The sequence below is a fragment of the Strix aluco genome, chromosome 12 (assembly GCF_031877795.1).
Source record: "Strix aluco isolate bStrAlu1 chromosome 12, bStrAlu1.hap1, whole genome shotgun sequence".
NCBI lineage: Eukaryota > Metazoa > Chordata > Aves > Strigiformes > Strigidae > Strix > Strix aluco.
The window spans coordinates 15406749-15428357 of record NC_133942.1 but is presented as its reverse complement, the minus strand read 5'-3'; the positions used below and the strand labels follow the sequence as shown (position 1 = coordinate 15428357).

The 21609-nt window shown below is 37.3% G+C and overlaps 1 protein-coding gene across 8 annotated transcripts in view; it reads left to right on the top strand.

The window, feature by feature from the left end:
• LRRC28 (leucine rich repeat containing 28) overlaps positions 1-20269 on the top strand; it is an 80289-nt gene extending 60020 nt beyond the window's left edge. For all 8 annotated transcript variants that reach the window (XM_074836957.1, XM_074836953.1, XM_074836954.1 and 5 more), the window contains 4 exons: positions 5560-5662; positions 9264-9439; positions 12695-12854; positions 15774-20269. In XM_074836957.1, the coding sequence (XP_074693058.1) occupies positions 5560-5662; positions 9264-9439; positions 12695-12854; positions 15774-15846 (512 nt within the window). In that variant the 3' untranslated portion in view covers positions 15847-20269. The remainder of the gene's footprint in view (positions 1-5559; positions 5663-9263; positions 9440-12694; positions 12855-15773) is intronic.
• Positions 20270-21609: the final 1340 nt, after the last annotated feature.

Here is a 21609-nt window from a genome sequence, read left to right as displayed (position 1 = left end):
ATGAGATAATTTCTAAAGTAATTACATTGTATAGGTTTAACTTAATTTTTTCAGTACTAGCAATTTAGTCTTTAAAGAAGTTTATGATCTTTCTGATTTTTCTTAGCACCTTAGTTTATATTACTGCAAAGTAAATTCAAATAATGTCTCTAGACATAGGGATTTAGCTACATCCCAATATATGTCATTATATAAATGAGAAAACGAGTTCCTGGACACATCATCCAGATTCCACAGTGCTACCTAAAACAAGCAAAGTAACTTCCCCTACTTTGGCAAATATTTGTAACTCCATTTCATGAGACAGGAAGTTGAATCTTTTTAGTTTTGCAAAAATAAGATGCTGTTCAGTGAGATGAGATGTGAAATTAAAGGGTAAAAATTTTTGCTACTCTTATGTTAGTAGCTTATCTATGAGTGAGCTATGACCTGGATGAGCCATAGATCTCCTGAAATGTTTTAAGTTCAAAAGGAGGAAATAAATCTCTAATATAATGACACACCTTCTTTTTTCTTTATTTTTAGACTCAGATTCAAAACATTCAAAAGGAACTTTTAAAATAACGGGAAACATCAAAGACTGTCAATTGACCTTGTTCAGTAGTTCTTAATAGTGACTCACTGGTGAACATTTGGAGATAATTTGCTATCTGTGGATATGAAACTGAATCATAAATCCTTGAGTTCAGAGGAGAAGCAGCACAGTATAAATGTAAATGTTTAATCCTTCCTCTGAAGAATCAGAAGACTTCAGATTGGTCAAGATGTGATAAAATAAAGTAGGAGAGAGTTAGTGCATTGAAAAGCAAAAAGGTTAAATCTATCTTCTATTGTATGGGAAAATGTTTTTCTTGAGTATTACTGTAGTTAAGGCATAATTGTAGCATTATTTCTGCTAGTTGCACACATTTGCTAATGTTTTGTGTGTGTATTCTTACATTCAACTTCATTTTACTAGTTAATGACTCTAAGGATGTTAAATAACAGTGAAAGATACTGTAGAAATATCTACAAGTGATATTCAAGCAAGAATTGTCAAACAATATTTTTCAATTAGGGAGTTGAGTTGAAAAGCAGACATTTTATTCATCTCCTGACAGAATGTGGGGTTTTTTTCTCTTTTTTATTAGACATGTCCATCTTAGAAGAAACATATTTGGAACCTAATGCTTTTTAAAGTGTGATTTACTTTATTTCATATGGTGGTTGACATCTACTATGTGAGGAACCCATTCTTCCTCGTCTAAGTACATCCCTTGTAGCTGCCAGTAGACCCTCTTGTTAAGTGTAATGGAAATCTGCATTTTCCTGTTCCTAGATTGATAGGTGTCAGATTTGTTCCAGCAGTAGCACAGCACTGCTGGATACATACTATAGTTTTCTGTCTTGTACGTTCTTTTAAGTTTGTGGGCACATGCATCTTAGAAGTATGTGTAACACTATTAATCAATTTTACAAAATACAATAAAATACCTGATTCCACTCTCTGACTTTCAGAATTAGTACATAAACAAGCAGATGGGTAAACAATAATGTCATTTGTTCTGCAGAACATAGTTAATTCTTGGATATGCCAGTATTTTTAAAAAGTTATTATTTTTCAGCTGTTGAATATTCCAGTTTATATTCAAAGAAGCAAGACTGTGTGGATCTGACCCTTTGGGCCTTCCTAATAAATATATTAAAAAAAAAAAAAAAAAAAAAAACAACAAAAAAAAACCCAAAACAAAACAAAAAAACCCCAAACAAACCAAAACCAAAAACCAACCAAATTGTATGTTTAAGTTGAACAGAAAACTGCATCCTGGACAATCCTATTATAGTTAGGGTAACTTCCATGCTGCCCTAATAAATGGTCTTATGAATTCTGTTCGTGAATGGCAGATGGAACTACTGATCATTTCATATCAATCTACTTGCAATATAAATTATCCGTTGTCAGAAATCTAGCTTTAAAATTTTACCATTAGCAAATGCTCCAATGCCTGAAAACAAATTCCATTGCAAGCAGAAATTTGAATCTGATGACATTGCAAAAATGATTTATGTAATAAAGTACAAATATAATTAAAATAGGGCATAAATTCTCAAGTGTACTGGCAGTACAGGGGATGTTATGACAGCAAATATTCAGCGTTATATCACTTTATTGAGGGTTTATGTGCACATTTTGTTTAGAAAATGGGTCTAGTAATTATCAGTTCACAGTAAACAAAAGTCTTATTCTACCTCAGTATATGCTTTTGTGTCCTTGCCCTCACAGTATGGTTAAAAGAGCATCAGTGCAGACACACAAGAGCTTTTGTTCCATCTTCAGCCATGTGGAATGCATATGCCAGGGCCCTGAGGTTAAAAAAAAAAAAAAAAAGAAAAAAAAAAAAAGAAAAAGAGAGAAAAAGAAAAAAAGTAGAATTGGGGTTTGTTCAGGACTCATGGCATTTGGTCATTTCTGGGAGAAAGGTCTTTGATCTGGGAGCCTGGAAGGAGGAAAGTGGAAATGTTTTAGACACAGTACAGTGCTTGCAAAAGCCACATGAAAACCTTCTTTGTAGCTTTAGCCTTTTCATAGATGGACAGCTTCCTTATTTTACAAAGTTCTTCAGAAGCATGTTTTTAGAGAACTTTTAACAATATTTGTTGACTGATATAAGACATAAAAATTAATGTGGATGGGTTACAAAGAGCTTTTTAAAGTGATGATTTATTTAAATTTAAACTTTATGGATAGCGTTTGAAATTGGAAAAAAAAAAATCTTTTGGGGACTGGAAGATGCTTGGTTGTTTAATGCAAAGAAACTGTATCAAAGGAACATTTATAGTTCCAGGCTATTTGGCTTTGGGAATTGAAATTTTCCTACTGAGATATTTTGTCTAACATCCAAAAATTTGCTTTAATTACCTAGGAAATGCAGTCAACTCAGAACTTAGAATCTAAACATAGCATAAGATAAAGACAGAGGGAAGGAAGAGATGAGATGCAGCCTAACTCCCCCCTCAATGCATATGAAAAGAACAGCTTTAGGGCTTTTTTTGACTTGCCTGATTTTCAGCCCATTTGCATACATCTGTGTAGAAATGAGCGAGATGAGCCTCTTTTAAAAATTTTCTTCCATTCTCTAAATTAATAAGTTAAACAGTAGCACATTCAAGCTACCCCAGCAACCCATAGTTTTCTGCTCTTAGTATAACTGGCTTCTGCAACATGAGGCGATATTCTCGAAGCATTAGGTGTGCCATGCACATGCTATCTGCTTTAAACTTTATTGGATGATTCTTTTCCAGTCTGACAGTATTTTATGGTGTTATAGTGCCTCAGTATCTCAATACTTCTATTCATTGTAGGATAACAATGTTTTTGTTTCATCTAAAAATATCCCAGAACTTTACTAAACTATTTTCAGCCCTGCAATAGTGAGCCAAAATAAATCATCTTTTTGAGGTGTTAGCTCATAACGATGCACAGCAGCATCTCACAGCAGTGCCCATCAGTCAGCAGAGATATTTGTACTTGCTTCTTGGGGCAGGACAGTTGATGGGTGCAGCAGATAGCTTGGTAAACTAGAATGCTTTGGGACAGGGTCAAAGCAGCATGTGATGGTTGAACGTGTCCCCTGATACCCAGTGAGTCAGGTTTGAACAAAGGCCAGATTATGGTCCCTGAAACCTCCATAGGCTGTTGCAGGGCAAGAGCCTGTGTTAAAAGGAAAAAAACAAAACTCAGTTTTAATATGTTAACGTTTTTATTTTAGAGAAGGAATCTATTCATTTTTCTGTTGGTATCATCATTTGTTCTTTATATCAAAGATTTGATAATCTGACACTCTGTGAAGCTCCTCCTTAGTGTGAGCTTTTAAGGTTTCTGGTGCTTACAGCTGCCATTCAAGTGGGTGACAGCTGAAGACATTCAGTATATTTTAAGATGGCCAAATGTTTGGGGGGGGATCACTCAAAATATCGTTTGCTTTATCTGCACTAAGTGGTGTCCAGAGCTCTTGTGTACAATAAAACTATTCTATAATAAAAAAAGGCTTGTATTACCTCTTGTCATAGTAGGGAATGGTAAGAGATCATTATTCCAAATAGAATTTCTGAATAGAAATATCATAGAAATAACTTTAATTTTTATTCTGTTCTTGGCCACAATTACAAAAGGGACAGAAGCTGTGCTAATTTCTCTGGTTATCTTTATCTTTATGCCAACCAAGGTAATTGACAGTTGGTAAAAATGGGAAGTCAGAATCGGTCGATATTAGTATCATCTTGCAATGTGGCTGATTCAGCCAAATGCCTGTTTATCTTGCTTAGTTTTATAACATACTCATAAAAGTTTAAGAAGTTGAGAGGCATACAGATTATTTCTTTAAATTTATTTTTTCAGAATGCAATTTGTCTGGGTTACATCTATCCCTTCGCAGGCAGAGAGGCTTTCAAACATTGGTTGCTTGGTTTGTGCTTTGTATTAAATGCATATGTCTTTTCCTAACCCAGTATCTTGAGCAGCATAGGAGCTACAGATGAAATGGGCTGCCCAGATGATCCTGCATGTCAGCTTCCTAGCCAGTTTCAAACTTTTTTAGACTATTCCTTTTAGTTCACTTTTGATTTGTCTTTTTAAATGTCTCACATTAGCATGTTTTTAACTTCTTTTGATAGCAGTTTTACCACTGACTAGATCTTGCTGATAAGCAACATCCTTGTTTTCAAGAATTCATCCTAGAAACCTAAATTCTCCCTTTTAATTCTGCTCCATTTTCCCACTTTAATTTTCTAAACAGAATGAAGTTATTCCATACCTATGTGCTCCTATCTGGAGATATGCTAATATATTTCTAGTCTGTAAAGGTATCGCTTAAACATGCTGTACTTGCTTCTTTTGACTGCCAGCCATGAATATTTTAACAGAAATAATGCAAGAAGCACACCTTCAGATGTGGCTACAAGTAAATGATCAATACAATTTTTGTTGTATAATATTCTGCAGTTTAATGCTTGTATATTTTCTTGTGTTCTGTAATTTACCACATCGCACAGACTTGTTTCTGAATGATTACTGGTTGTATTTGGTTATAGCTAATGTAATCAAACAAGTATCTCTTCTTGGGGAAAGAGTGGGAAAGACCACATTCTTCTTTGTCTTTACTGCTTTACCAAAGATAGTGAAGCTGTGATTTCAGTGACATGAGGCCAGATACTGAAAGTAGGTTTGACCTTGTGAACTTGAAGTATGGACTGAAAACTTGAAATCAGTTGTCCCTTTGCTTCTTTAAACTGACTTTGGAGTTTGTCAATGTTAAAATTTAATTATTTATAATGGGATTTTCAGGGTTACTGAAAGGGGGGGTTGTTTTGGTTTAGTAATTTTAAATGCTGTTTTCTAAACAGCTTTTCAGTTCATCCATAATAAAACCATTGGCTGAAATTTTACAGTTGAGAAGTACAAATTTGTTTGCTTACATTGAGTCTGATTAGCTTATTTATAATTAAAGAGAATTGCTTTTTCTTATAATTGTCAGTATGTCATCCCTTCTCCCCCTGACTTTTCTTATTTTCTAAACCCAGATTTAGGTCGTTCTCGGGAGCTACAGTATGTTTATGTGGATAACAATATTCATCTGAAAGGCCTCCCATCTTATCTGTATAATAAAGTCATTGGTTGCAGTGGGTAGGTATGAATTAATTCAGATGTCTTACACACCCGTTCCCTGTAAAAATTCTCATAAATATCTTCCTGTATGATACAACTGATTATTTTTTTGTGTGATGGACTCAGAACTGATGTTCATTTGAAGGGATTACTGCAGCTCCCAGTTCTGTTTTATTTTTGTAATAAGTCTTCTGTGATAATTACTGACTTTCAATATTTTAGTATTAAGCCATAACAGACAGTGCAGTTATTCTGAAGGAATTTATAACGATAATGTAAGGCCCGAAGCTGAATCCTAGCTGCATTTAAAGGTTGTGCAAAAATGTAGGCTTCACAGAATTTCCAGAATTAAAGAATGAAGAAGATATTTTTTAATGTGTGGCAGCATCTGTGTAGTTCATAAGTTCTCGCATTTCTGTATGTTACGGGCCATATCTTGGAATGTCACATGCAGATCGTTCACTCATTTTACATGTATCAGCTTCTTGTAGGTCTCAGTACATACTAACTAAAATAAGTAACTTTTTTTAGGAATTATGGATTGACAGGTATATTTTTACATGTGGATTTTAAAAATATCCTAGGCTGTCTCATGTTTGTGGCTAGGATGTGAGAAAAAAGTGGTCTGTCTAGGACACTAGCTTAATTCTTTCTGCACTGACACTAGCATAAATTAGGATCAGCACCACTGATGAATGGAGCCTTACTGGTGTAAAACTGATCAGAAGAGGATTGTCCCCATTACCATCTAATTATAAATTTCTGGTATGCTCACTCTCAGCAAATCTTGCATTAAATATAAATTTCCTCTTTACAGCCTGCACTCTACTGCAGTATGTGAGATGCTGAGTCTTGGCATTTTAAGGTTTTTCTAATATTCCCATGTCAGCTGGTTGTGTGATATTTAAATACTTGCAGTTGGATTATAATTCTGCTGAACTGTGTGCAGTCTCAAGCTTCTACTAATTTTTTTTTTTCAGGAGAAATAATTTTTAGCCTTTGTTCTTTCAGAACTGATTGTAAATTCTAAGACAGACATTAAATTGACCCTAAAGGTAATAAACTGTATTGATTGTGACCCAAAACACTAGTGATAGTGCAGGAAATGTTCCAGCAAGTGTGGTCCAACTGTCCTGTCTATTTCAGGTGATTTTAAACAACTGTGTCTTTATATTTTCTAATGTTTTAAGTCCTTATTTTAGACTCAGTCAAAATCAGTTTATCTTTGCACTGACCTTTTGTGAAGATATTACCAGTTCTTTTTGCTGTTACATGCACACTACTGGTGACACTAACTGCTAGTATCTCTGATGAAGATTAATATAAATCTAGTATAGAAGAGACCAAAGAAGTTGAAACTATTGTACTGAAATTCTTGTAATGCTTCTGTGGAATAAAAAAAAGATAATTTTTTTCCTTAATAATAAAGAATTTTAAAATTATTTTTAATAAAAAAAATATTTGTACTTGTGTACCAAACAGATATTTGTCGTAGTTGTGAAACCATCTCGAAACAGCATAGATCATTTTTAAGGAAATGTTTCAACATGGGAAGAGCACTTACATATATTATTAAGAAACCAAAGGTTTTATTTGATAAAGTGCTGAGTGATGTTAAAATCATGTAATAATGGTCATGTGAAGAATTTCTCTGTTCTTTCCAAGAAAGCATTAGTAACGAATGCAAGGCTTTCATGGGTCAGGCAAGAGTTGAAGATCCAGGCTTTAGTACTCTGTCTGGTCATCCACTGGAGAATAAAATCTGATGCGCTGCTATTACTAACATAAAGCTAGATTTCTGAAAATAGAATATAAATTGCATTGTGTAAGTAATGAATCTCTGTCTGGGAATCCTGCAGTCAGACTGACTGAAAAAGTCTTTTATGTAAGAGGTGATGATCTCAGCACTCAAAATAAATTTTGATCTTATTTTTTGCAGATTGGATTTCATAGTCTGCAGCTAGGTATCTGTCAGTCTTGCTTAAGGCAGCCAATAGGTGGTCACAGCTTTTTTTCCCCCAGTTATTTATTTGCCAGAGTTCTTCTGCAACTCCATTTTTTCCAGATAGTTAGACCATCCTCTGTTCCACTTTATAACCTCAGTGGATTTTGTGGGGGTTTTTTTAATTTTTTGTTCTTGCGCCCAGTATTACTTGTAGGCTGAGATTCATTCCCTAATCCATCCTGATTTAAGGGTGTCTATCTCTTACATTATTCCTCTTGATGCTCTGTTTTGCTTGTCTACTTTGTTTTTCAGTGTTGTGGTCTGGCATTGATAGGCTCACCCTTTGTATAAAGTAGACCAAATGGCCCAGCTCTGCACTGCAGAAACTGTAGTGAGTTTATGGGTGTGTCTTCTGGCTAGGTTGGTAAGGGGTTAATCAGTTTGAAAATACAACATTATAGATTTATTTGTTGTGATAGCTAACTCATTGGGCATGGATTGCTGAGGAATGGATTGTTGGAATATTGGACCTCTGAATTCCCAATTATATTTTAACCCCGTTAATGGTTTGTAGGAAAGTATTAAATATTTAACAAGAAGCTTATTGACTTGCTGTTTGATGCTGCTCTTTTTTGCTTGTTTCTCTGGGCTGTTTTTCCTTTAATCAGAAAAGATGAGATTGTTTGTTATCAGAGAAGTACTATGAGATTTCTTTTACATCTGATCAGGTCGAGTGTAGTTACCTCAGTTTTAGGTCCAGTATCTGGGAAGGCTGACAAATTTGTGTTTCTGTTCCATTTGTTAGGACTGGCCCTAACAAGTGGCTCTTGGCTTCAAATTTAAGTTGTCGTAATTCCAATTACCCTGTTGACTTCCCCAATCTCTTAGTAGAATATTCCTCTGTGTGTCTCCGGTATGATAGATTGCAATAGGGTTCATGTAAAGAGTTATTATTTTTACTACAAGCTAAGTTTCTCTCATTGGATCCAAATAACCTTCCTTATTGTGATTTGGGAAGGCCAAGACTAGTAGGCTCACTAGGGTATCTTCCCACTACAGCTTAGGCTGTTGTTTTTATTTTTCCCTTTCCCCACCCTGCACCATCCAAGGGGACTCTGTGGATGGGGAAAGGTATAGTACAGAATCACCCAGTGACACTTAAATGATATTTTTCGGTGGTGGTTGTTTACCTTGCATATTACAGTTGAGAAATCCATTACCATTCTCAACTGGTTCATCCAAGACAGAGGAAGCCAACTATTAGGTATGTAAAATATTTAGTAATAATGGCATTCGGAGGCTAGAAGAGATTAACACTTTGGCAAAGTAAGGGACATGTAGTACACTTGGTTAACCTCCTTAGGATTGTGTTCTCATTTTTCCAGCTGTTGAATATTATTTTATAAGTAAAGACCTCCCAATGTCTCATGACTAGGTGAGAATCTATAGAAAGTATGTGTCAACACAGAATCATAGAATAGTTTGGGTTGGAAAGGACCTTTAAAGGTCACCTAATCCAACCCCAACATGTACTGCACTCTGCAAGGAATCCTTGAATGGTGCTGCACTGAAGAGCAGTATCGGGCATACTTTGGGTTGGTCATCTGGGGTTTGCATAAGGTTACTATTATTACTTTTTTCTAACCACTTTTTAAATGTCTTGTGTCCTTCTAGTTGTGGTTCTCCGATTCAAGTTTCAGAGGTCAAACTGCTTTCTTTTTCATCGGGCCAGTTAACTGTGTTCCTGCCAGCAGAGGTGAAATCTATAGGGACAGAAACAGATCGTGTGCTGCCTTTGCAAGAACTGGCCATGAGGACCCTTTATAACACCTACTACAGGTTTTTAAAAGGTATGAAATTTCTGTGTTCTTTGGATTACAGAAAGAGTGGAAGTGTTTTTCTGGCAGTGATGGGAACATTTCAAAGAGCTGGGCAAGGATTAATATTTTAAGATTTATTTAATCAAATTATGTTTAAAATGCTGTATTAGAACAAAACCATCCGATATCAAAAAACAGAGATCCAAAGACTATTTCTAAGGTTGAGTGGTGTTTACAAATAGTTTCTTTCTTGAGGACTATATAAAGAAGGATGCTTTTTGCAGGAGAAACTCTTTAATGGAAATAGGAGATGAGAAATACAGTTCCTGAGGCAAGATTAGATGCATCAGCCAACAATGCAGCTTCTTGCCAGGCAGCACACTCCTAAACTGGCAGACTTGTTATACATAAGGCAAAAGAAATGCTAGCAGCCCTTGGCCATTTCAGTACAGCGTGACAGCTGAGCTGGTTTAGTTCTGCCCCAATTCAGACTCTTTGCTGTAAAGTGGCCCTTGGCTCATCTGGTTATGCATCATGCAGTCACGTGAGTTAGCAATACTGATGATAACCTGCAGATTCAGATTTTGTCAGATTTAGATATGTTGACTCCCCCCTATTCGTGGTGTCCTGGGAATCTGTCAGCTTTAGAGATGAAAGTAGAAAGCACAAGGGTGGAGAGTTACAATGGAAAGATTAGAGAGTTTATGATAAGGGGTCACTTGTACCGTGGCCACTGGAATAAATCATAACTGCTGAACTATTGCTTTGCCAGGAAAAACGTACAAGGAGGTCTGCAGCAAACATGCTGTAAGGAAGAAGCTTTGTGTTGGGATGTGGGATAACCTGTGTTCATAAGAAACAGCGCTGCTTTGTGGAGAATGTATTTACTGACATAGAGAACATATTAATTGACCAGTTTGCAGTTGTGTGGTTTTTTTTATATTTCTGCATATGGTGGGGAGAGGGGAGGTCTTCACTTGTTTAGTATCAGATTATCAGCTGCACCAAAATTACACAATGATGAATGCTGTTTCATTTTGGTTTGCAAAATTCTAGTCTTTGAAAAGGACTTTGAGAACATCAGGTACAAGATCTTTTAAATCATCAGTCACTACTTTTCACACCCAGTTGTGACTTCCAGACAGTTTCTGGAATACAACTGTGTGACTGTGGTTCCTGAAGATGCTGGTGAAGTTTGGTTTGGGAATAGCAAGATAGCATTGCAAAATCAGTTTAAGAAATTATTTGTAGACGGTTTATACAAGGCTGTGAGGATTATATCTAGTTGCAGCCAAGGTGCAGAACCTGAAAAAGATGGTGAAACTTTTTTTAGCTATCTTGCCTACTTGTTTGCTACACTGTACTATGTAGTCTTTTTATCATCATAGAATAGTTTGGGTGGGAAGGGACCTTAAAGATTAGTTTAGTCTAGTTTAGCTGGAACGAGACTTTCTTTAGAAAGTCTCGTTCCAGCCCCCCTGCCAGAGGCAGGGACACCTTCCACTAGCCCAGGTTGCCCCAAGCCCTGTCCAACCTGGCCTTGAAGCCCTCCAGGGAGGGGGCAGCCACAGCTTCTCTGGGCAACCTGTGCTAGTGCTTCACCACCCTCACAGTAAAGAATTTCTTCCTTACATCTAATCTAAATCTACCCTCTTTGAGTTTAAACCCGTTACCCTTTCTCCTATCACTAAACCCCCTGATGACAAGTCCCTCCCCACCTTTCCTGTAGCCTCTTTAAGTCCTTGGAGGCTGCTCTAAGGTCTCCCCGGAGCCTTCTCTTCTCCAGCTGAACCCCCCCAACTCTCTCAGCCTGTCCTCACCGGGGAGGTGCTCCAGCCCCCTGAGCATCTTCGTGGCCTCCTCTGGCCCTGCTTGAGCAGGTCCGTGTCCTTCTGATGTTGGGGCCTCCAGAGCTGGACCCAGCACTGCAGGGGGGTCTCACGAGAGCGGAGAAGAGGGGGAGAATCCCCTCCCTCAACCTGCTGGCCACGCTTTCTGGGCTGCGAGCACACATTGCTGGCTTACATATATATATATTTTATATATTAATATATACATAGACACACACACACGCATCTTATTCTGAGTGACCTTATTAAAGACTATGTGCATTACCACTGGTGACACCCACACCCACATTTCAGTGAAGCAGGAGTAATGCATAATTCAGACAGGTGGAAGATAATGGTGTGCTGGGGAAGCAGGTGGCACATCTGATTAAAGCAGCAGATTTGATCTATCACTGCTGAAATGTGCAGTTTCAATGGTGCTGTTAAATACTTGGTGGCTGCTAGGTAAGTAAGACAGAAGCAACTGGACTACTTTTTCCTCAATCTTTGCTTGGCTACAGAATGTGACCTTTTCTTTCTGACGCAAATGTGCTATTTGTCATGCTTGTCACCTCATTTGAGGCTGTTGTGGTACATTGTGTATTGGGTTAAACCTTACAGTGTTTGAAAGCCGAAACTAGTGTGATATCGCAAAACTGATTTATTAGATAGTGCATCTTGTCTTGATTACTCAGCACCTAAAGTCATTCACCTGTCTTGGCTGTCTCTCAGTTTCTAGATGGAGATTAGCATGTTGGTTTTAATTTATAAAACACTATGTTGCTTGGGCCAAGCCTGAGAAAATGATTGTTCTTTCCCATGAAATGACCCTGGAGTCCTTTTTGGTCAAAATGATGGCATCTTGTAAACTGTGGGGGCACACTTAAGAGATTATGAATGTATTGATCTTTTTAGAGTGGTCTCTTTGGTTGGACCTTTGAGAATTATGCTGGGCTGGATTGTATTTCAAGTAATTCTAAATATTTCAGATCCCTTTTTGCTGATGGTGGAGTTTGGGCTTTTTAGTGAGTTTAGCTATCCTGCTGGATTAGTTGATGAACTATTTTAGTAAAATATCCTTTTCAGAATTTTGTATTGTTATTAATTGCTAAATGCCTGTCTAGATCGCCTTTGTGTCTAAAAGTGCTTTATGATATATTGCTGGGTTTTATTATTTGCTTGAGCTATAATATTTTCACCTAGGTATTTGGGCTCAGTTAATCTTATACCCCCAGCTGCTAAACCTATACATTTAACTTGAACTTTTTGAACTTACTTATGGAAAACACCATGTGCTTCACCCTAATTGTGGTAATTCATGTTACCTTGCTGTTCTTTTGACAAACTCTTAATATGAGACAGCTTGTTTTCTGAATTGTTTATGGATCATGCTTTTTGTGTTTGACTTTATCACGCAATTGTTTTGTTACAAGCCTTTTTTGTTTCTTTTCTTTAGATTTGAACTTTCTGACTCCAATCTCACTACCCAAAAGCCTCTTGGAATTGCTGCACTGTCCCTTGGGACACTGCCACCGCTGCAGCCAGCCGATGTTTACCATTGTCTACCCAAAGCTCTTTCCCTTGAGGGAAACTCCAATGGCAGGATTGCATCAAGGGTAATTATACAGGAAATTACACTGGGGTTTCATTTAGGAAGAAAAACACCTTATGGAACAAAGCATATTCTTAAGGAATTTTTTTTAAAACTTAGCAGCCTTTCAGATCTAAAGCCCCTGTCCTATAATTGCATGTAAAAGCTGACAAATCTTTTATTTACAAGACAACCAGAATACTGCTGTTAGCCTGTCTAACAAGGGCTACCACACTTGCCTCTTTCAGACCGCTGTAAGATAGTGAAGGGTTTCGATATGATGGGATTGGCTTGTTTGTGGTAGCATAGCACATGCATGGCACTTCTGTGCCTTGGGAAGGAAATACTACCTAACACCACTACTTCCCCTGATGGTCTCAACCCTGACTTCAGGAGACTGCCATCACCAAATAAAAGTGCTGTAGGATTAAAGATGGAAAAAAGCTCTAAAGCAGAGCTTAATTAAAATGTTCTGTGGTAAAATACTCTTGCTTTTCTTTCCACACTAATTAACTTGAGATATGCTGTGGAAGCGTTCTGCACTGTAACATACATTTTGTAGCAATACATCTTAAAAATATTTCCGTTTTTATTGTAGCAGTTGTGACTCTGCAGGATTCCCAAGTCAAGTAGACAAGTCTACACAGACTTCCTGACTTGCTGGTCAGTACAGTCATAGAAGGGACTCAAAACTGTTATGTGGTTCAGGGAATATTGCCCTCATGTAGATAAAGATTTAAAATATCTTTAAGGTGAGCACTGATGGCGCTGCAGTGATTCTTTCCCTAACCCCTATTAGTGTGAGTAGATACTGTAGCCTACCATGAACCATAATATCAATGAATCCACTTTTGGCGAAGGAAAAGGCTCATTAGAGAAATTTCAACTGATTCTACTTGGACAAAAGTATGGTACTGTTTGAAACCTACTAAAGAAGGTTTAACAAAAAGTCACTTGGAGTTAAATAAGCCAATGTGATGTTCAGGTTCTTTTTTTAGAGAATTCCGATAGTTAGAAAGCATATGCCTAAAGGTGGGGAGCAGAAAAGAAAGGTGCTTTAAAAAGGAATGTTTCTGAAATTACTTGTTGGTATATATAATGCACAAGAATGCCACTCAGTTCTTGTCCTGCAGTAGTTATCTTCCGTAAAAATAAGAAACTGCTTCTGAATAGGAAGACCTTGAAGAAAAAAGAAGAGACTAATTGGTGATTCCGGTTGATAGTACTTATTTTCCACACCTGTATCACAGGTTATTTTGCTGTGAGTTTGTGGAATAAGAGGTATCTGATTTGTAAGCAATTCAATTTTATGAAATGAAAACAACTTAGGTATGCCAAATCTGGACAGCAGCCAGAAGGCTGCATAAATGTTATTTTGGCAAAGTCATCTTTCTTAGAAGGATTTGATTGTAGAGATTGCATACTTCAACTTGCCATTCTGTTACGCTTCAATTGTACGTTGAAATTCAATGGATTTCATGTTGAGTAAAATAAATTGCTTCCACATTACAGTCTTAATATTCAGAGTGGCATAAAATGTTATAATCATGCTATAGAGAATATCTTTCATGCATTGAACAGTGTAATTTTCTGAGAAAGTGATGGAAAAATATTTGCAGGTTACTAAATCCTTAAATTTTCCAAAATAATCCCAACAATGAGAGAGTTCGGACTAGAGTGGAGTGCTCTACTTTCTAATTAATTGCTAAGTGTTACAACTTAGTCACAAGGTGATAGACATATCAGTAGACACCTTTAGGAATTATTAAAGTTGCAACTCAACAAAAACATACTTCAGGGCTCTTTTGGAAGACCATTGTATTAACATTCTAAAAAGTATTAATTGAAAATACACATTTCTGCATGGTTTTCACTTGTTTAAAAAATAGCTATCATTCCTTACCTTAGACAAAAATGTACAGTGTTCTGCAAAATGCCTCAGTGAATAGTCTTAAGTAGCTGACATTTGATGCAAATCCACAGAAAATGAGATCTAAAGAGGGTAGCCAGACATCCTTATCTCTGTAGCTTGTGCACTTGACATGGTAAGATTATGTGGAATTGTAGAGGTGTGATAGCTGGTTTAGAAAGACATGAAGGACGGGGTTTCTGTTCTAAACAGCTTATAGTGACCATGAAAACACACAGGGTAGGGATCCTGAATGTTTGAACAGCACTGATTAGCACATGCCACATCCATGCCAGTAACTTCTGTCTGGATTTCTGTACTGCAATCGGTATCCTCTTATAGGAAAGGATAGTTAAGTGTTGAACTGGAGTTCTGCATCTGAAAAAGCACAGATGACATGAGCACTGGGTAAAGTGTGATCTCTGGGTTAGTAGAAAACCTATCTTAACGTTTTTAAAGCAGATATCTAGGTCCCTGCCAGGGTGGGGGCAGGAGGAGGGTCACAGTGAGGCTAGTATCATGCTTTCATGTTGCCACCCCTGCTGTAGTACCTGGCACAGTGTGACAGCACTACCTGTCAGTTGTCCCTTCTGAAGGTCTGGGCCCAGTTTGTTCACTGGGCTGAACCAAAGGAGGACACTGGACTTCAGTTATTTCATGCCTACAAGCAGTAATTTAAGAAACATGAGCAAAGCTGAAGCAAAGAATTACCCAGCTATTTTCCTTTCAGCTGTTAAACCTACTGGCTATAACACTCAGCCACACCCTCCACAGAAAGAAAAACCACATGCTGCTGCTTTAAACCGAAGACTCAGAAACGAGGAAGGTTTTTGAGAACCCCTGCAGTGTTTCCCTGCCTTAGTATCAGGCATTCATATAGAGCAAATGAACCTTCTTTTTCTGAAGTGTTGAGATTGACTAATCCTGTATTTTACAAACCAGCATATTGTCTGCTGTGGAATGGGGCCAGGAGCTTCAATCTTTACTGACAACTGTTCCCCCTCCTCCCCCCCCCCCCTTTTTTTTTTTTCCTAGGAGGACAACTGTTAGTTTTGTGGCATACTGCTGCTCCACCCAGTGTCTGCAGACTTTTGACCTACTGAGTTGATAAACATTTAAAACTACTCAGGAGTGCTGCCAGTTTAAAGCTGCATTAGACGTCGTATCCCATTGGTACTGGAATACTGTGTGTGTGCGCGTGTGCCAAAGCAGCAGAAGTGCCCAGTCGGGAATGCTAAGAGGCACTTAAATCCTGCCCTATCAAATTTGGATGAACTGCAGAAACTTTTCGGAAGTGTAAATACCAAGCTTTTAAAAGTATTAACTTCTCTCTCCTCCAAGACAGCATACAAACCAAACAAATTCACAAGCTCTGACTTCAGGATTTCCAATATATTTCAAATGTGGCTGTCTTCAGGTTGACACATTGCATCATTTGAGGCAGTTTTCATTCCTCTAACAGGAAAAAAAAGAAAGGTTCAGTTATGACAAATGAGTTTTCACTTACTCCCCCCATCCTCTTCACCCCTATTTCTGGATTCAGGTGTATAGGTCTAAGCCTACAGAAACCTTTGATAGATCCCAGTGACCTTCCCTTAGAATTTAGCTTTATTTTCTCCCTCTCATCTTAATATTTTCCACAGCATAGTTATCCCGGTTGTATATTGAGGCTTTGACAGTTAACTGTGGTATTTAAATCCACATATTAAAAGCAGATCTTTTTCTTTCTGGTGTCATTAGAAGCCACATTGATTTAATTGGAGTAACTAGGATACGTCTGGAGACTAAAAGATCCTGTTTCAGTGAAGAAGGCTGGTACTGATGCCTACACTAAGTGGTCTTGCTCCAGCATGTTTGAGGGTGTGTTTGCTTTATTTTCATCACTTGAGTTTTTTATTTTTAAAAACACTTCCCCTTTTGCTTCTTTGAGTTCTTCAGGAAGAAAGATGACTTTAAGTATCAATTTCACTTTAAAAAAAAACTAGTAATGTGATAGTAAATGTTTATATTTATTATATTTTTACAATTGCAGATTTGTAGATCTGCAAAGGGTTGGTCTTCATCTTTTTCTAGATTCAGCATTTGGCTGATTTGTGAAAGTGTGTCATTGGAGTGTGTGCCTCAGAGAAGGCTGGAAATCCAGGGGGAGATATGTGTATCTCCATGTGCAGGTACACATGCATACATAGGTATCTTCGCAGAAGGGGTGTAACATTTGTTTTTGTATATTAATGGCAGATTTAGTGTGAATTTCCCCTCATTATCGTATTTGTGGGAATCCTTTTTTTGTTAGTTCTTGTTCATTTTCAATAAAGGACAAAGGATGGAAAAAAGGCCCCAAATGCCTGCATGACTTAAAATTTTAATTTTAAACTGAAACAGTTTATACAAAATTAGCCCCTCTTGACTTTCTTTGGAATATATCATTTTTTTAATAGAATGTGTTCTTTTTTTTACTTTCTATTTCTTAGGTATAAATACTTGTTGATTCAGCACAGTGTGCTACTCTGTGCAGTAGGTAGTTACAAGCTGAAATAGATATGAATGAAACAGTTTGTTATAAAAACTGCAAGATAAAGAGACTTATTTGGTAGTATATTAGCATATGTTGTGGTGAGGTGTGCATACTTTGAAGGGAGGAGGCATTAAAATGTTTTCCTTTTGCCAAAGAAGCATTTGTTCCCACTGCAGGCTTCCTGGCATCTCTTCAATAAATGGAGTATCTTAAGAGCTTAAAAGAGTACCAAAAAGGCAGTTTTGAGGGTGGAATTTTTAGGTTGTGCATGTTACTTGTAAAAGCTTTGCTGGTTTTATTGGGTTGGTTTTAGAGAGTTGAATTAGCATTAAGAAATGTAGAACTTAATCCTTCAGGAATGCAAGTATCATCTACTGTTTAAGAATTGTGAAACTTTCTAAAATAAATCCCATTTATTAAATCTGCTTTGCAGTAGGGGAAAGAGCCATGTCCAAGCAGCCTTTGTACTATTGGATTTCTGACTCTGTCATTTCACTAATTTGTTTCAATGTTGGTATCCCCAACAGGCCTTCCCACCCAGCGGGGTTTACTGCTGAAGCAGCAAAATGAATCTTCAGCTTTTTTCTTTTCCTTCAGTACCACACAGTGGAGATGTAAATTGCCCATGTTCAGTTATATCTATATCAGAATGTGCCTGTGTAGTACAGAATCCACTTCTTTAAATGGATGATAAGAGAACTATGGTAGTGTTAGAAATATTATTTTTTGGTACAATGATCAGGAATTTTCAGTATTATTTTTACTGTGGCTTCCTCTGTCTTTGAAGGTGTTTTGTTGGAAGTTTATTCTCCTTTTATAGCAACTTACAGAGTTTAAAACACAGTTTAGTTCTGAATTCAGTCTGTAAATATATTTTGGAGTTAAATGTCTTGATCAGCTAAAAGGCATTGGTGTTTGTTTTATTAGGAATCAGATAGTAGGAGTGGAGCCTGATTTTTTTTAAATTATTTTTTATTTTCTTCTTCCCATAATCTAATTATTTTTTATTGAGTTCATATCAGTCTTTTATTATTGTCTACAAGTGCAGTTCAGAAGAAATTCTAGTTTGTTCTATAAGCAGGATGAATCTTAACATTTTAATAGATGGTATTTCAAGAATGGAATGTTCAGTGAATCGATGACTTAAACACACAATTGAAGCTAAAATGTCATACCCTATTTTTATAAAACAAAGAAGAGGAAAGCCAATATATAGACTGAAAATGCGGCTTAAATTCATGTTTCGTTGATTTTTAAACTTTTTTTATATGAACGGCGTTTGTATTCATCTGTATCTTTGGGCGATACTGTTCTAGATTAAAATAACTCCATTCTCACTTGTCCAAATTTTTCTAAAGTTGTTCTACTGTAAGAGTATTTCATAACTAGCTAACATGAGAGCCAGCTATGCAAGTTGCAGAGGGGGAGAGGGAGCTTGTTGCTGATGCAACTGTGCATCGCTTGTTTTTCAATACGAGGTGTCACAGTACTTGCACTTGTCTTTAGTGCGTTTATGTCTAGGTAATGTTTGATTGCTTGCTCTTGTTCATCAGGTTAGTTCACACTGAGATAAATTTTTCCTTGTACTGCAAAAAATCTGGTTCTAGCAGTTGAAAAAATTACTATTTTTAAAGGGGTTTTTGTTATAAAAGTAGATCTTAACTCTTTGCTTATGGTGGGAGCAGGAGAAGTTTCTGGGGGGGTTTTTTCTAAGCATTATAAAGAGAAGGGTGCAGGAGAGGAGTGAGAGAAAATTAAGTCTTCAGCCCATTGATACTGCTATAGAACTTTTCTAAGTAAAGATTAACTCCTAATGTGACGATGGACCACAAGCATAATTTTTATTTATGTTGTGGTAACAGGCACCATGTTAATAAAAATGGGACCCTACTGCTTATAGAGATAACTTTTCGTTGTGCAACAATGGAAACAGAGGAATCTGTCTTTGTTTAAAAATACTACTTGAGCAGTTTTACTGTGGACACTGTTACATTTGGAGCACTGTTCTTGGGAACCTTCCTGTTACTCCCCCAGAGGATCAGAAATACAAATGTCCTTTCCTGTGTGAAGAACAAGGTCTAATATCAAGAAGTGTGTATTTTTCTGTTTTGGCCTGATGCTTCTCTTGGGCTCTTATTGAAGTTTGTTTCAAACCTTCTATTTACTTCATTGCGGTGAGGTTAAGATCTTACACTGAGGAGAGTAGAGCTGTTTATTGCCAAGTTGGCTTCAATTCTTATATATCGAATTCTGCTGAATCCCTTTTTCTGGCATGAAGGGAGGATGAGACTGTTCTAACACCCATGTGGTGACAGCGTGTCAGGTTTTACTGACATCACAGCCAAGCTGAAGACTGGAGAGTGACAAACCTTTCACTAGAGAGGATGACTTTTTTTGAAGGCCACTCCGACCCCATCAGAGTATCACTGATAACTGAAGAGCTTTTACCTTGATGGCAGTGGAGGATGGATCAAGTTTTAATTGATGAGAGAGAAGAATGTGTTTTACCGTCTTTGTATTTCTTGTAAAAACTGGGACAATGACACTGAAGTCCATGCCTGCTGCTAGACAGCCTATCTGCAGCTGAACTTACATAATTCCAAGACGTAACTATCTTTGCCTCTTATCTCCCTCTTAATACTACTCACGTTGTTGCAGAATGTTGTAGTTAACTTGTGATGGAAGAGGCTGAGTAAATTGAATCCAGAATTTTTATTACTTTTTGTATTACAGACCTATTTTGTAAGAGACCAAAGGTCTGGTGGAAAGAAACGGCAAGATTCATGTCAAGTCTTCATTGCTTTTTCTTTTATGTGCCCTTCTTTGGATTACAACTTGAACTTGGATTGCAACTGAGTTCGTTCTATGTCTGTTGAAAGCATATGTGTATTGCTTTTTTGCTCTGTATTAACCAAATGTCACTTAGTGTGAAGGTGAGCTTGCTAGATGTTTTATTTAAAGTTAGTGGTGCAATTTATTGTATGTGCTTGTTAATAAACTATATTTTTGGATAGAATTACAGTCCATTAAATTTAACCTTTTTGTTCCTAGGCCTATTAAGGTATGTTTAGGATGTAGCATTCAATTTACATTTCAGTTCATTTTCATAGTAATTAACTAATAGGTCTCTTGTCCCAAGGCTGCATAGATGGGGTGAAGACACCTCTTAAACCACTACCAAGTCCAAAACACCAATTCACTTAATCCCTTTGTCTCAGACAATGTAGTTCACCTGATCTTGCATAACAGAAACAAAATCCATATGGAAACATTACTTTAGACCATTCTATGGATTGACCAAGAGAAAAATAACTTTCGATAGGGCTGTATTAAGTGCCACCCTTCTAGTCCATAGATGTGTCTGTATTATTTACTCAGCAGCATTCAGCAGCTTTTTTCCCCTCATCTAACAGATACCACAGGAACAAGGTTGCCAAAAATAAGTAGAAATTAAGCATCTGTTTTTCCAGTTATTTCACTCCTTGCTGTGCAGCGTTTTGCTTCAGTCAGAGCTGCTGCTCTGTATCTGAGTTCTTTGAGTTGGATGCTGTCTGAATGACTGTATATGTATTGGGTGAATACTAGCATATCCATTCTTAATTGAGACCTAGGTTGGTCAAGGTGACTCTGAATATCAGTTATAACAGATGCCTGGAAGGGTTTAGATACCATTCAGACTGATGCTTGTTTGCTAGTAAGTTTACAATGACTTACCCTTTTATTATTTTACAAAAGACAACATAAATTTTCCTACCCTTGCAATGTAGGTAACCTCTGTTTGTGAGGCAGCAGGGGGAGGATGCAAGTCCCTTAAGTGAGAAGGGGCAGAGAACAACCCTTAACCTATAACTTTTACCAACCACTGCTGTGTCCCTTATGAATTAGAAAGAAAGAAATGGGAGAGCTTAACATCCTTTTCCTTTGCAATTAAAAGTACTTGGCATAAATGCAAGCTAAGTGGAAACTTCAGTGGCTGAATAATGCTATTGTATGCAGGAAATGAGAGGAGCTGAGATCTCACTTGAAAGGCACTGGATGTTTTGTGACTTCCAAGCCAGGATTTAGGTCTGTTCTGTGTCGTGACATTTTGGCAACTTGACAGCCAAATTGAACCACTGCACCTGTGCCCCCCAACTTCAGTGATCACTGAATATTGCAGTAGAGCCCTCTCTATTCTGCACTGAAGAATCCTACTGGTATTCCCTGTAGCTGGCTCAGGAGCCTGGGAGTGGCCATTTATAACTCTTAGATTTCTGTCTGATACTTCAGCAAGAAAGAGAGCAAGAGTTGACGGAATGCTTTCTTTATCTTTTGACATTTTAAATAATAAAACCCTCACAGGATGCTTTTTCAGCA